A 15,717-nucleotide genomic window follows, 5' to 3' on the forward strand; every position below is an offset into this window, starting at 1 on the left:
ACCACAAATCTATTCTCTATATCTTTGCCTCTGTTTCTATTTCATAGATAAGTTCACATGTCTTATTTTAGATTACACATATAAGTGATATCACAGTATTTGTCTTTCTCTTTCTGACTTAGTATTATAACATCCAGATCTATCCATGTTGTTGCAAATGACATTATTTTATAGTTTTTTTTATGTCAGAGTAGCATTCCATTGTATATATGTACCACATCTTCTTTATCCATACATCTGTCAGTGAACATTTAGGTTGTTTCCATGTCCTGGCTATTAGAAATAGCGCAGCTGTGAACACAGGGGTTCATGTGTCCTTTTGAATTAGCATTTTGTCTGGATATATGCCAAGTGGGATTGCTAGGTGATATGGCAACTCTCTTTTTAGTTTTTTGAGGAACCTTCATTCTGTTCTCCATAGTGGCTGTACCAGTTTATATTCCCACCAAGAGTGTAGAAAGTTTCCCTTCTCTCCAGCATTTGTTATTTATAGACCTTTTTTTTTTTTTTCTTTTTCTTTTTCAACTGCACCTGAGGCATATGGAAGTTCCCTGGCCAGGATTCGTGAATCGGAGCCACAGCTGTGACCTATGCCATAGCTGCGGCAATGCCAGACCCTTAACCCAAAGCACCACAGCAGGAATTCCAGTAGACTTTTAAATGATGGCCATTCTGACTGGTGTGAGGTAGTACTTCATTGTAGTTTAATTTGCTTTTCTCTATTAATTAGCAGTGTTGATGTGTGTGGGGGGTTATTGTATATAAATTATACCTCAGAACTGATTGTTTTTTAAAGTAATTCTTGGAAGTTCCCATCGTGGCTTAGTGGTTAACGAATCCGACTAGGGACCATGAGGTTGCAGGTTTGATCCCTGGCCTTACTCAGTGGGCTAAGGATCTGGTATTGCCATAAGCTGTGGTGTAGGTTGCAGACAAGCGGCTCGGATCCTGCGTTGCTGTGGCTCTGGCATAGGCCCTTGGCTACAGCTCTGATTAGACCCTTAGCTTGGGAACCTTCATATGCCGTGGGAGCGGCCCAAGAAATGGCAAAAAGACAAAAAATAAAAATAAAAAAAAATAAAGTAATTCTTGCAATATATGAATATTTGAAGGCCCTCCTACAAGAGTCAGGTAAGAAAGTTTGTAGAGGTGCATTGTCTTAAATCTCATCCTTTTCTTTCTCTTTACTCAGCAGTATCATAGTATTTTTTTTTAATTTTTATTTATTTATTTATTTATTTTTGTCTTTTTGCTATTTCTTTGGGCCACTCCCGTGGCATATGGAGGTTCCCAGGCTAGGTGTCTAATCGGAGCTGTAGCCACTGGCCTACGCCAGAGCCACAGCAACGCGGGATCCAAGCCGCGTCTGCAACCTACACCACAGCTCACGGCAACGCCGGATCATTAACCCACTGATCAAGGGCAGGGACCAAACCTGCAACCTCCTGGTTCCTAGTTGGATTCGTTAACCACTGCGCCACGACGGGAACTCCATAGTATTTTTTAAAGAGAAGATGAGAGCCTAATTGCTTTCTGAAATTCCTGTGCTAGTGGTCCTGTATCACCAACAGCTTCTCTTCCTTTCAAGTTTTTTTCAAATGTTTTTATTGTGCCAACCACGAAATAGAAATCCTTAAATGAGGGGTTTTAATTGGGAGACATTAGTGTTTATTACTTAGGATGAGCAGAGCTGTGGGAAAGCAGAAATTGCACATAAGAATAGAGGAGTTCCTCTTGTGGCTCAGTGGGCTAAAGACTCAGTGTGGTCTTCATCAGGATGCAGGTTTGATCCCTGGCCTCACTCAGTGGGTTAAGGATCTGGTGTTGCTGCAAGCTGCAGTGTAGTTTGCAGATGCAGCTTGGATCTGGTGTTGCCATGCCTGTGGCGTAGGCCCCAGCTGCAGCTCCGATTCAGCCACTAGCCGAGGAAATTCCATATACCACAGGTGAGGCTGTTAAAAAAAAAAAAAAAAAAAGAGTAAAGATAGATTACCAGTCTCTGTACCTGAATATGTTTGAAAGAGCGTAGAAAAAAAGAACATTCTAGGAAAGAAAATGAGCAAAGAATTCATCCTGGAGATCCATAAGACCTAATAACAGACCAACAGATGAATGTTGGTTTAGGAAATATGAATGTGTTTGAATAATATACTATACATAGTCTTTTGAATTTTAAGAAGCGAGTTGTATTATGTTTCTAATATTATAACTCATGAACTAATTTCTTGAATCATAGCATAGCTGGTAACAGGAAGCTGTTGGGATGTATTAAGTCTGAACATGGTAAAATCAAAGAGTATAAGAAGGTTAATGTGATCAAATAACAGAACTCTGAAAAGTAGTATAGAATAGTCTTAAGATCCTGTAACAATACCATCTGCTCTGTAGTTTTGGAGTTTAGTTTTTTGTTGTTGTTCTTATTGGTGGTGGTGGTAGTAGTTAAAAAACAAAGAGATTATGTCATTTCTATACCTTTTGGTTCTAATTTTTTTTTTTTCTTTTTAGGGCTATACCCTCGACATATGGAGGTTCCTGGGCTAGGGTTGTCTCAGAGCTGCAGCTGCTGGCCTACATCACAGCCACAGCAGTGCATAGTCCAAGCTGTGACTGCAGCATATACCATAGCTCATGACAATGCCTGATCCTTAACCCACTGAGCAAGGCCAGGGATTGAACCCACTTGTCCTCATGGATACTCGTCAGTTTTGTTACTGATGAGTCAAAGTTAGAACTCTGGTTCTAACTTTCTGAATCTACACAGAATGACGAGCTATATGAGATGACGAGGGGCTAATTAACCCTATTGTGGCAATCATTTCACATTAGATGTAAAGCAAACTGCCATGCCAAACATTCTAAACTTGTACATGATGTATGTCAATTATTTCTCAATAAAACCAGAAAAAAAACGAGTGAAAGTTTATATGTAAAGTTTTGGAGATGTGATATTAGTGTTAATCATGGTGGAGGAGCTCGCATTGTGGCTCAGAGTCATGAACCTGGCTAGTATCCTTGAGGATGTGGGTTCCATCCCTGGCCTTGCTCAGTGGGTTAAGGATCTGGCGTTGCTGTGAGCTGTGGTGTAGGTCACAGATGTGGCTCAGACCCTCGTGCGGCTGTGGCACAGGCCAGAAGCTGTACTCCAGTTCACCCCCTAGCCTGGGAAACTTCCGTGTGCCGCAAGTGCAGCCCTAAAAAGAAAAAAAAAAAATCATGGTGGAGTTTTGATATATTTCTCTATGTTGAAACTAGTGAATAAGATTAAGGATGGACGTTGGTTATAAATATTTCTTTATTTTCTTGTAGGGATTAATCATTTTATGAGAGAGACTGTGAAGAATTGTAAAAGAGATGGATTTGTTCAGACCATTTCGGGAAGGCGTAGATATTTACCAGGAATCAAGGACAACAACCCTTACCATAAAGCTCATGTATGTTGAAATTTATCTGGATTTTTAACTTAATATTTTAATGACCTGTACTTTTTCAACAAAGACTGAACACTGCTAATGTCTCTTTTAGAGATCACTAGTGTATTAATTGGGTTTTCTGTGACAGTGCATGCCAATATTTGCTGAACATAGTTTTTAGGAGAATAATATAAATTTGGGTTCACTTAATAATACTTCAATAAAAGGTGTTCTCTTTTAGTAAGATGATTATTTTTTAGCTTTGGTAATTAGTTATAAATCAACTTTAATTCTTAGATGTGCCAGTTGTTCTTTGTTGGAGATATACCACAGTATACTAATTTGTTACATCACACCAGATTGGCAGTGTCTTCAGTGATTAGCCAATCACTGAATTGTGTTATGTTTTGGTTCATTCCATTTGCTTATTTATTTTTAAAACACTGGCTCATCAGAGGTTACTAGGATACCTCAAATATTAAACAAGGCTATTTTCAATGTCATTCAAAAGATTTATTGATGGCATTTGCTCAAATTATGATTAAAATCTCTTTATGAAATCATTGGGATCCATAAAAATATTCTGTGTATTTGAGCATTTAAGCTTCTGTTATAGTTCAAACCTTCCTACTTTGACTGGTTGTATTTTGCCCTTACCCTGTCCCTTCATGTGTCAATGCTCACTGCATGTTCTATGTAATGAAAATGCCAGCCCTCAATTGCTAACCCTGTCTTGAGCTAGAATTGCTCAGAGCAATAATACTCTTAGGGACAATGGAGGAATAGCTGGGTATTTTGTTGCTTCTTAACCCTCTAGCTTCCTGTATGTCCATATACAGACATCAGACATCTATCAGACTTTTACCATATCTCCAAGTGAAGTAGGCACTGTAGTTGATGCACTAAGAAAGTAAGTTTTAAAATGTACCATAAGAGAGCAAACTAAAAACATAAAAATAACATGTATACTCGGTTATTTATACTTGAGGAGGTCGGACTTGAACAGATTCTTTTTTTTCCTTAAGTTTTACTAAAGTATAGTTAATCTTCAAGGCTGCGATAATTTTTGCTGTTCAACAAAGTGACCCAGTCCTACATATAAACATATATCCACTCTCTCTGATTCTCCTCCCATGTAGATTATCACCGAATACTGGGCAGAGTTTTCTGTGCCATACGGCAAGTCCCCGTGAACAGATGCTTGAAGACTATTTAAAGTTCAGATTGTTAGACATGAGAAAAAGACAGTCACAAGTGAATAGAGTTTGAGTAAGGACTGGCTAAACGCCAGTCTGATAGTACTATAAAGTTATCCCCTAGGAGTAGATAATTTTCTACTGGTCAGATGGAATCAGCTAGTGGATGGCTTTTAATGGCAGGCTGGGAAATCTGGGTTTGATATAATAGGGATTGATTATGTTTGGATTTACATAATGAAAAATGGAGGATAGAGTAATTAATGTTAATGAAATATATACTTTTAAAAAACTAATATTTTTGTAGTTAAAAATGTGAGAGTAAGACTTTTTCATACCACATCCTTAGGAGTCAAATTCTAACTGATTCTTTATGTTGTTGCTGAGAAAAAAGAAAAAAATCCAACCCTCTGAATCAGGAATAGAGTAAATATAATCAGATTTATTTTTGGTTTTTGTTTAGTTTTACTTCTAATTTCAACTTTTACTGTTTTGAAAATATACATAGAGAAAGCAGAAGAAACAAATATAAATTTCAATAAAATGTCTTAGAGCTACACCTATGTAACTACCACCCAAGCCAAAAAATAGAATATTGTCAACACTCCCAGAGCTTCCCTCATGTTTTTTCCTAATCACCCACTGCCTTCCCAGAAATAACCACTATAACTATAAACCTGTGGGATTTTTTTTATGTGTTTTAGACCTCTGTATACATCATATGTGTGTATTCTTCTGTGTTTAGCTTTGGATTCACTCAAAATTACATAGGCAAGTTTGGTTTTCTGTCTAGGGGATCTGTCCATTGATGTGAGTAGGGTATTAAAGTCTCCTACTATGATTGTATTCCCATCAATTTCTCCCTTTATGTCTGTTAATATTTGTTGTATGTATCTGGGTGCTCCTGTATTTGGGGCATATATGTTGACGATAGAAATATCTTCTTCTTGAATGGATCCCTTAAACATTAAATAGTGTCCTTCTGACTGTTTAGATGTATTCTTTTGTGAAGCATCTGTTTAAGTCTTAAGTTTTTGTTTTTGAGTTGGTTTGTCTTTTGATGTATGAGAGTCCTTTATATATTCCAGATATGAGTCCTTTGCTTACATGGATTTATCATTCTTTTGTATTACTGCAGTGCTTTCCTTAGTCTAAGAAAGCTTTTCTACCCCAATGTCAAGAACATATTCTCTAGAAGTTTTTAGTTTTGACTTTTACGTTTATATTTACAATCAACTTAGGATTCATGTTTATACTTTTCGAGAAATTCAGGGTTAAGATCCCCATCCCTTATCCCCATGTATATACAATTGTCCAAACTGTTTCTTGAAAAGACTAAACTTTCCCCACCACTGCTTTGCCCCAAATTAAATTTAAAAATATAGATGTATCTATTTGTGGACACATTGTTTTGGCCTCTTGTATTTGCTCATACTTTAAGCAGTGGCATACTGCCCTAGTTATGCAGCTACTTTATAAGATGTTTTGATATATGGTAAAGTAAGTTTTCTCAATTTGTGTTTTTCCCTCCAAGAATATTTGCCTATTTTTGGTTCTCTGCATTTCCACATAAATTATAGAAGGAGCTTGTGCATTTCCACACAAAATCTTGTTGGGATTTTATAATTGCAGTTACCTTGAGTTCATAGATCAATATGTGATTAATGGGCATATTTATAAATATGTTATGTATGTCTATTTGTTTAGGTCGTTGGGTTTTGTTTTTTGGTTTTTGTCTGTTTTTAGGGCCGTACCTGTGGCATAAGGAAGTTCCCAGGGTAGGGGTCCAATTGCAGCTGCAGCTGCCAGCCTATGCCACAGCCACTGCAATGCCAGATCTGAGCCAAGCCTGTGACTTAAACTGCAGCTCACAGCAATGCCAGATTCTTTAACCCACTGAGTGAGGCCAGGGATGGAACCCACATCCTCATGGATATTAGTTGGGTTTGTTTCTGCTGAGCCACAGTGGGAACTCCAAGAAGCTTTATTTATTTATTTATTTATTTTTGGCTTTTTTGCTATTTCTTGGGCTGCTGCCGTGGCATATGGAGGTTCCCAGGCTAGGGGTCTAATCGGAGCTGTAGCCGCAGGCCTACACCAGAGCCACAGCAACGCGGGATCCGAGCCGCGTCTGCAACCTACCACCACAGCTCACGGCAACGCCGGATCGTTAACCCACTGAGCAAGGGCAGGGACCGAACCCGCAAACCTCATGGTTCCTAGTCAGATTCGTTAACCACTGCGCCACGACAGGAACTGCCCTTGAAGCTTTATTTTTAATGCATGTCATAGTTTGGCTCTGGGTTGACTATGGCTCTGCTCCATATTTTCTCATGCTGAAATTCAGAATGAAGAAGAGTCCCTATCTGGTATAAGCCCTTTTTTGTGACAGTGTTAGATAGCTTTTAAAACTCCTTAGATGGGAATTCCTGTTGTGGCTTAGTGGTTAACGAATCTGACTAGCATCCATGAAGATGCAGGTTCAATCCCTGGCCTCACTTAGTGGGTTAAAGATCTGGCATTGACGTGAGCTGTGGTGTAGGTTGCAGACTCGGATTAGATCCTGCATTACTGTGGCTGTGGTGTAGGCTGGAAGCTACAGCTCCAATTTGACCCCTATCCTGGGAACCTCAAAAAAACCTTTCTTAGATATGTATGTCAACTCACATTTCATTGGCCAAAACAAGTTAAAGCCATTCTTTGATAATGAAAAACAGTTTGAATTATATGGTAATGGATGGGCACTATGGAAATTCATAGGGAAAGGCTGCAAGTAATAGTAATAATACCATAATCCATTACACAAAGGCATATAATTTGAGAAGGGAAGAGGCCAGTATAACTTTGAAATTCCCTCTTTGAACAATGACAGCTGAGTGAGTTTAGAACTGTTTTACTAGCATTTGACAGAACAACAGTTAGTTAAAAAAAAAAAAAAAGTATTTCTTTAACAGGTATTTTATATACTGAGAGCTGGCTGTAGCCCAGATGACAAGGAACCAGATAACTCCTCTCAAGTTACATAGGTCCCTCCTTCCCATATTCTGAGCCCTTTTGGGACAATAGGAGGGATATTCACAGTATTTTACACCTTGGATATTAACCCGGATCTCTATTCTTTCTGCCCCAAGATGATCACTTTTAGCATCTATGGTTGCCTATCAAGAAGTTCATGGCAGCAATAGTCTTAGGGAAGTTCTAATTTAATCCTTAGGGGTCTAGGACCTACATTTTCACTAGCAGTTAATGATTAGTCCCAACAACTCATAAAAAGCTCTGATACATACCTGAGGGCTCCCTACCTGCTGGAGCCAAACTCTACAGAGGACTAAGAGGCCACTGATATGGGGGATGTACTTGAAACCTTCCAACCCATGTCACAAAGAATGATAATCTAATTAAATCTATTTAAGATTAAGAGGAATTGTATTTTGAGGAATAGATCCTTTGAGTTTAGAACATTGATAATATATTTTTAAGAATAATTAATTTTGAGCTACTAAATTCATTTTAAGTTTAATGTAGTTTGGGGTTCGTAACTAAATATTGAAAGTTTCGGAACTGAAGCAATTTGACTTTCTTCTCTTTAGTCTATCCTCATGTGAACAACAACCCAGAATCTAGAGCCCTGGATCATTCTACTTATTATTCTTAAGATGCAGCCTAATATTTGATGTCCTGGATCACATGTCAGTTCAGATTTCCAGTCTGGCTGCAGATGTGAGCACTAATCTGTGGACACTAAAAGCAGGTATGGAACCGTGTTGGCATATCTAATGCAGCACCTGTTATTATTGTTTTTCATAGGCTGAACGTCAGGCTATCAATACAACAGTTCAAGGTTCGGCGGCTGATATCGTCAAAATAGCCACAGTTAATATTCAGAAGCAATTAGAGACCTTCCACTCAACCTTCAAGTCTCATGGTCATCGGGAGGGTATGCTCCAAAGTGACAGAGCAGGTTTGTTTATAAATGAGGTTCTCACTGTAAGGTGGTGAGATTAATTACATATGAAGAGAAAGTGGAAAATGTTTTATATAGTATTTCTCAGTGGTTCTCAAACATTTTGGACTTATGTTGTCTTTATGTTCTAGACTTATTAAGGACCCCAAAGAGTTTTTGTTTATGTGAGTTATATCTACTGATAATTATCATGTAAGAAATTAAAACAGGGAATTTTTTAAGACACTTATTAACATTTACATATGAAAATAATAAACCTACCACCTATTAATGTAAGTAACATTTTTATGAAAATAACTACATTTTTTTCAGAACAAAGAAAATTCATGATGAGTGGCTTTATTTCACTTTTCCAAAAATCTCTTTAATGTCTGGCTTAAGAAAAGACAGTTGGGTTTTCTTATCTGCTTCTACAGTTTGTTGCAGTATCACCTCTGTTCTCTCTGGAAAACCCTCTGTACAGTGTAGGATGATCAGTGTCCCAGTTTGTGTGTCCCAGGATGTTGGACTTTCAATGCTAAAGCCAGGATACTTGGCCACCAGCTTCTTGTTCTCTTGTGAGAGGAGACTGAAAATGGAAAATAACTACTGGGTGTGGGTTTCTTTTTCTTTCCTTTTTTTTTTTTTGGGTCTTTTTAGGGCCACACCCTCGGCATGTGGAAGTTCCCAGGCTGGGGGTTGAATGGGAGATGCAGCTGTAGGCCCACACCACAGCCACAGCAACTTGAGATTCAAGCTGCATTTGAGACCTGCACCACAGCTCATGGAAATTCCAGATCCTTAACCCTCTGAGCCAGGCCAGGGCTTGTCCTCATGGATGCTAGTCGTTCGTTAACCACTGGACAGGAACTCCCCTACTGGGTGTTATTATGAAAATAATTTGACTTTGCAGTTGCTTTGAAAGGATCTCAGAGATCCTCTTTGGTCCTTAGACCACACCTTAAGAACATACTGATTTTTCTGTTCATGACCTTTCATGAACACATGCACACATATGTTCTTATATTCGTAGAAAGAGAATGGTGAAAATTATTTGGGGAATAACATTGTATTATGTACTTTGGAGGATTTAGAAGTAAATGTTATCAATCTATGTTTGAATTTTAAATCTACTGATGAAAAGAAGATATGATACTCGACTCTGAAATATTTATATAACTTTACAGCACCATGATTCAGTGTCAAAATGAAGAAATAGATAGTATCACTCTGTAGATTGAGTGGAAGACAATGTGGACATGTAACTTCATTGTGTCATGCTGAGTTAAAGGCAGTGGTAGGTCAGTGGGGTCAAAGGGAGCTGAGCCTGAGAAAGCAGACCATACAGGGAACAGGAGGAGCATGGCCTCCTGGGTCAGAAGCCAAGTTGCCAAGGGAAATCAAGAAGAAAAAGGTGTGGTGATCAGAAAGCAGAAGAGCTAGAACATCCAGACAGCCAGTGACGTAAGATGAGTGGGGCCCAATGGACAGATCAGATTTTAGCCAACTGGCAAACAGATGCACAGCCTTTGCAGCCCTGGTATGGAAGTGACTTGCCATGCCTCGTCACCCTTGTTCTCTTACCCTGTGAAACCCACCTCTTAGGAAACTTGGGCTGCAGGTAGTAACAGCTAAAGAACTCTTTCTGAGGGAAGCAGTGGATATTGAGGGAGATAGTATCTGTGCTGTCCTGAAGAATAAGTAGGAAATCTGGATGGGAGAGAAGGACTGCTCTAAGATACAGGAGCATTTTTAACCATTTTTGGATGCATGGATTCTTTGGAGAATCTACTGAAATGTGTAGATCATCTCCACAGAAAAATGTGTACACATAGGCCCTTACATATATCTTTAAGGGATTCATATACTCTCTGAGGTCCACATTTGGACCCTAGATTTAGAAATGTTTGTCTAGAGTGTATGGTCCAACTGGGGAATCACCAGTTTTACCATGATGACACTTCTGGCCAGAAAAAAAACATCAGAGCATGTCAGTCTTATAAAACACTGCCTGAAGACAATAGCAGTTGCCTTTTCTGGAGCATAAATCAGGCCCCCTACTATTCTGGTGTTTTTTTACTCAGAAAAGTTGGTAGTGGTGACTCCATGGAAAGAGATGTTGGTTGTTTATGAGCAGTAACTTAGACTAGAATTTGGAGCAGAGTTCTTCAAATTTCATTTACTGACTTCTTTGTCAGACTTGTCAGCTTCCTCTGAGAGGAAGTTGATGAGGATCTAAGTTTACCTGATAGGTGGGCTAGGTAGCAACCAGCAAGTAGTTATTTTCTTCATAGTTCTAAATTTTATGTTTTAATCTTTTAATTAAAATTTCCCAGAATTTCTCAAAATCTCTCTTGAAAAAATTTTTTCCTATGATACAGTGACATGCTGATCAGTTTTATTACTTTTTTCATGATGTAGGATTCTTACCAAAGAGAAAATTGCAAGGAATGTTTTGCCCAATCAGAGGAGCCTTCTTCATCCTTCAACTCCATGATGAACTCTTATATGAAGTGGCAGAAGAGGATGTTGTTCAGGTATTTTTGCTGTGTTTATGTCCATTCTATAGACAGCTAAGACACTGTAGGTCAGGCTAAGATGCATAAGATTTCTGGAATCCTTCCCTAGCCCCAGGATTGCTATAAAAAACTTGTATCTTTAAAGGGAAAGAAAGAGCTAAGAGTGCTCAGATTTTTTTTTTCTTTGCTTTTTACGGCCGCATCTGCGGCATATGAAAGTTCCGAGCTGCATCTTCGACCTACAGCACAGCTCATGGCAACGTCAGATACTTAACCCTTCACCAAGCAAGGCCTGGGGTCGATCCTGCATCCTCATGGATACTGAGCCACAGTGGGAGCTCCCTAAGAGTGATCAACTTTAAACTTATTTTATTTATTTATTTATTTATTTATTTACTTATGTGTCTTTTTGCCTTTTTTAGGGCCGCTCCCACAGCATATGGAGATTCCCAGGCTAGGGGTCGAATCGGAGCCGTAGCCACTGGCCTACTCCAGAGCCACAGCAACGCGGGATCCGAGCCGTGTCTGTGACCTACACCACAGCTCACAGCAACGCTGGATCCTTAACCCACTGAGCAAGGCCAGGGATCGAACCCACAACCTCATGGTTCCTAGTCAGATTCATTAACCACCGTGCCACGACGGGAACTCCTAAACTCATTTTAAAAGAAAATCCTGATGTAGGGATATTTTTTTCCCAGGAGAAGTTAGATGAGAATTTGTGTCGTTGCCCTGAGGATATCAGAGCTCTGACCATTCTAGTGAACCTAGCAGAGCTCCTGCTTGTCACTGCAGACTAGTGCGGGATGGCTGGCTCTTTTCAGATTTTGAGTTTTAAGCACTATACAGTGAAGAGCTCCAGTCTGGCTTATCACCTCATTGGGTGGGCTGGGAAACATTCTTTGATTGGGCAGTGTTTGTTAACTTTTTTTTTTTTTTTAATAGGTAGCTCAGATCGTCAAGAATGAAATGGAAAGTGCCGTAAAACTCTCTGTGCACCTGAAAGTGAAAGTGAAGATAGGTGCCAGCTGGGGGGATTTGAAGGACTTTGATGTGTGATGTAGGGAAGACTGGTGTAGGTACAATCTCAGGGAAAGACTAGAGATTATCCTTTCACCTACTCCATGAAAACAGAAACCCTCAAGTCTGGATGAGCTTAGGATAGTAATTTTATAGTGAGAGTTTCAAAATGTACATCAGAGTTTATTCTCTGTAGTGTAAAAACATTTTTGAGATGAAATACCAAGTCAAATGATTAGATGCACTCTCAGAGTATCTATGACATATTGCCTTTTATTGTTTAATGGCTCTAAACAGGTTCAGAACACATGCTTGAAATATGCACTTAGCACTTTGAGTCTTCATCTGTCAGGGTTGAGCATGAAGGAAATGAAATGGCTGCCTCAGGGGCATTTTCATCCCAACAGGATTCACACAGTTGTGATACAGACCCCAACAGGAGCCAGAGACAAATGAGGATTTATTTTCACATAAACCACCAGGGTTAGGCATTGTCTGTAATTTTTATCCAGTGTCATCATAAGACTACAAAAGTAGTCTTTTTAAATAGCAATGACTAGTAAATTAAGAATTCCATTAAGTGGTAAGACTTGGTATGGATGTTCTAGGAGTGGATTTTCATGAAATGCTCTTTCTCTTCCTTTCCCTCCTGCAGTTCATGCAATGAATGCATTTCTAATACTTGGTATTATAAAACAAGGTACACCTTTTTCAAAAGGTATTCTGATCTGTAAGACCAGATGTTTACTTTGCAGTTTAATACAATACTGCCAGAGAAGGAAAATACCCCCTCATCAGTCCCTCAGTGCCTCTTTCTCTTTGGCATGGTGAGAATACTCATGCTGAAAGATTGTACTTTACAATCCCAGTCACAGGTGAATAACTGACCTTTTGCTGTTTTAATAAAATGAATTTTTGAGAAACGTTATGCCAGTGGTTCAGTTTTTAAAACTGTGTTTGGTCTATGCATATCAGAAGCCTGTGTCCCTGTATACTTACTTTGTAATTTGCTCAACAGTGTCTGTGCACATAGGAAGTGTTTATTATATTCTTAATCAGTTATCAGAAGAGCTCTTTTATGTTTATTCATCAGAATTTTAAAAGACATTTGCTTTATAAACAAAGTGTAATACATCATTAGTAGCTGGATATTAGTACACAAGGTACTCAGACATTTTGGGAGGGGCAGACGTAAGAGGAAGTAATATCATTAGTTCTTGAGTTTTTCCCATAGTCACCTGTACCAGGTTTCTCAGAAAAGCTAGTGCTGATACTATTCTGGTGGCCTTGAGAATCCAGCACAAGAGAAACCTCAGTCTATTTGAGTGTTCTCCAAATATGAGTGCAGATGTATAGGTCACTTACACCTCATGGCTCTGCATGTGTGGTTACGTGCATTTTCTCATCCTTTTGGACCTATCAGCTGGACTTAAAACAGGCACTTCTTGCTTTGCATGATTCAGTTATGCACAAATTCCAGTTACCACGGTTTACTTAAATAACACCAGTGCCCCACAACACAATGCACATTTCAGTTACCATGGTATATTAACTGAGTAATTGCATGAAGTTCAAACTTTACTGGCAAGCTCTTCAGTCCATAGATCACTATGTTAGTAACAGATGCACATTGTGGTAGTCAGAATACAATTCCCTTCCCCAGATGTTCACATGCTAATCCCCCAAACCTGTGAACATATATATCACGTGGCAAAAAGGAACATCCCTGATGTGATTAAGTTAGAGATCTTGAGATGGGAAAATTATCTGGGTGTTTCCAGTATGAACACAGGGTCTTTATGAGAGGAAGGCAGATGGTCAGAGTCAGAGGAGGGAATGTGATGAGGGAAACAGTGAGATTGAGATTTGAAGATGCTGCCCTGCTCTCTCCAAAGATACAAGGAGGGCCCATGAGCCAAGGAATGCAGAGAGCCTCTAAGAGGTGGAACACGCAAGGGAATGCACAGCTTCCAGAAGGGACAAAGCCCTGCCAGCACTTGATTTGAGCCCACTAAAATCATATTAGACTTCTGACCTCCAGAACTGTAAGATAATACTGTGTGTGTGTGTGTGTGTGTCTGTGTGTTTAACTTAATTTTTTTGTAGTATAGTTAACTCACAGTGTACTAGTGTTAGGTGTACAGCAAAGTGAATCAGTCATACATATAAATATATCCATTCTTTTTTTCCATATAGGTTATTACAAACTATTGAGTAAATTTTCCTGTGCTATGCAATAGGTTCTTATTAATCATCTGTTTTATACAGTAATGGGTGTATGTTATTCCCACCGTCTCAATTCTTCCCTCCCCCCAGTGGTTTCACCTATGGTACCCATAAGATTGGTTTTGAAATCCGGGAGTTTGTTTCTGTCTTATAAATAAGTTCTTTTGTATCATTTTTATTAGATTCCACATATAAGTGATATCATATGATAATTGTCCTAATAATTTGTTCATTTTTCAGTTTTGTCAAGATATAATTGACATACAGCACTGTATAAATTTAAGCTGTACAACTATCGACTTGATTTACATATATTGTGAAATAACTTCCACAGTAAGTTTAGTTAGCATCCATCGTCTTATTTCCGATACCAAAAAAAAAAAGAAAAACAAAAAGTTTTTTTCCTTGTGATGACAACTTTTAGGATTTACTCTTTTAGAAAATTTCAAATATACAGTCCAGTAGTGTTAACTATAGTCATTATGCTGTACATTACTTCCCTATTTTCTATGTATAAAATCCTGTGATCTACAGATAGAGACAGTTTTACGTCTTCCTTTCCAAGTTGGATGCTTTTGCTTTCTTTTTCCTGCCTGAATTCCAGTACTAGGACTTCCAGTACTACTTCAACAGGAGTGGTTGAGAGTGGGCACCCTTGTCTTATTCCAAATCTTGGAGGGAAAGCTTTCAGTCTTTCACCCTTGAGTCTGGGGTTAGCTGTGGGCTTGTTGTATATGGCCTTTATTATGTTGAGGAACATGCCTTCTATACCTAATTTATGAAGTTTTTTATTATGAACAGATGTTGAATTTTGTCAAATGCTCTTTGTGCATCTCTTGAGATAACCTTATGATTTTTATTCTTCATAGTGTTAATGTGGTGTATCATATGTATTGATTTGCATATGTTGAATCATTCTTTTATTCTAGGCATGAATCCCAGTTGATCATGGGGTATAATCATTTTAAGGTGCTTGGAATTGAGTCTGCTAGTATTTTGTTGATTTTGTTTTTTTTTTTTTTTAGAGCCACACCCACAGCATATGGAGGTTCCCAGGCTAGGGGTCAAATGGGAGCTGTAGCTGCTGGCCTATACCATAGCCACAGCAAGTTGGAATCTGAGCCACCTCTGACACCTACATTACAGCTCACGGCAATGCAAGATCCTTAACCCACTGAGCAAGGCCAGGGATCGAACCTGTGTCCTTGTGGATAGTAGTCAGAATTGTTGCTGCTGCACCACCATAGGAACTAAATGTTGAGGATTTTTGTATCTATATTTATCATTGATATTGGCCTAAATTTTCTTGTCTGGTATTTTTTTTTTTTTCTTTTTAGGGCCAAACCTGCAGCAAATGGAAGTTCCCAGGCTAGGGATCAAATCGGAGCTACAACTGCCAGCCT

The 15,717-nt window shown here is 38.8% G+C and overlaps 1 protein-coding gene across 1 annotated transcript in view; it reads left to right on the top strand.

Moving 5' to 3' along the window:
- The window catches only part of POLQ (DNA polymerase theta), a 127,496-nt gene extending 114,480 nt beyond the window's left edge, over window positions 1-13,016 (top strand). The window contains exons 27-30 of the mRNA XM_047791315.1: window positions 3,307-3,431; window positions 8,414-8,567; window positions 10,971-11,086; window positions 12,014-13,016. Coding sequence (XP_047647271.1) covers window positions 3,307-3,431; window positions 8,414-8,567; window positions 10,971-11,086; window positions 12,014-12,127 — 509 coding nt within the window. The 3' untranslated portion in view covers window positions 12,128-13,016. The remainder of the gene's footprint in view (window positions 1-3,306; window positions 3,432-8,413; window positions 8,568-10,970; window positions 11,087-12,013) is intronic.
- Window positions 13,017-15,717: the final 2,701 nt, after the last annotated feature.

The sequence above is a fragment of the Phacochoerus africanus genome, chromosome 1 (assembly GCF_016906955.1).
Source record: "Phacochoerus africanus isolate WHEZ1 chromosome 1, ROS_Pafr_v1, whole genome shotgun sequence".
Taxonomy (NCBI): domain Eukaryota; kingdom Metazoa; phylum Chordata; class Mammalia; order Artiodactyla; family Suidae; genus Phacochoerus; species Phacochoerus africanus.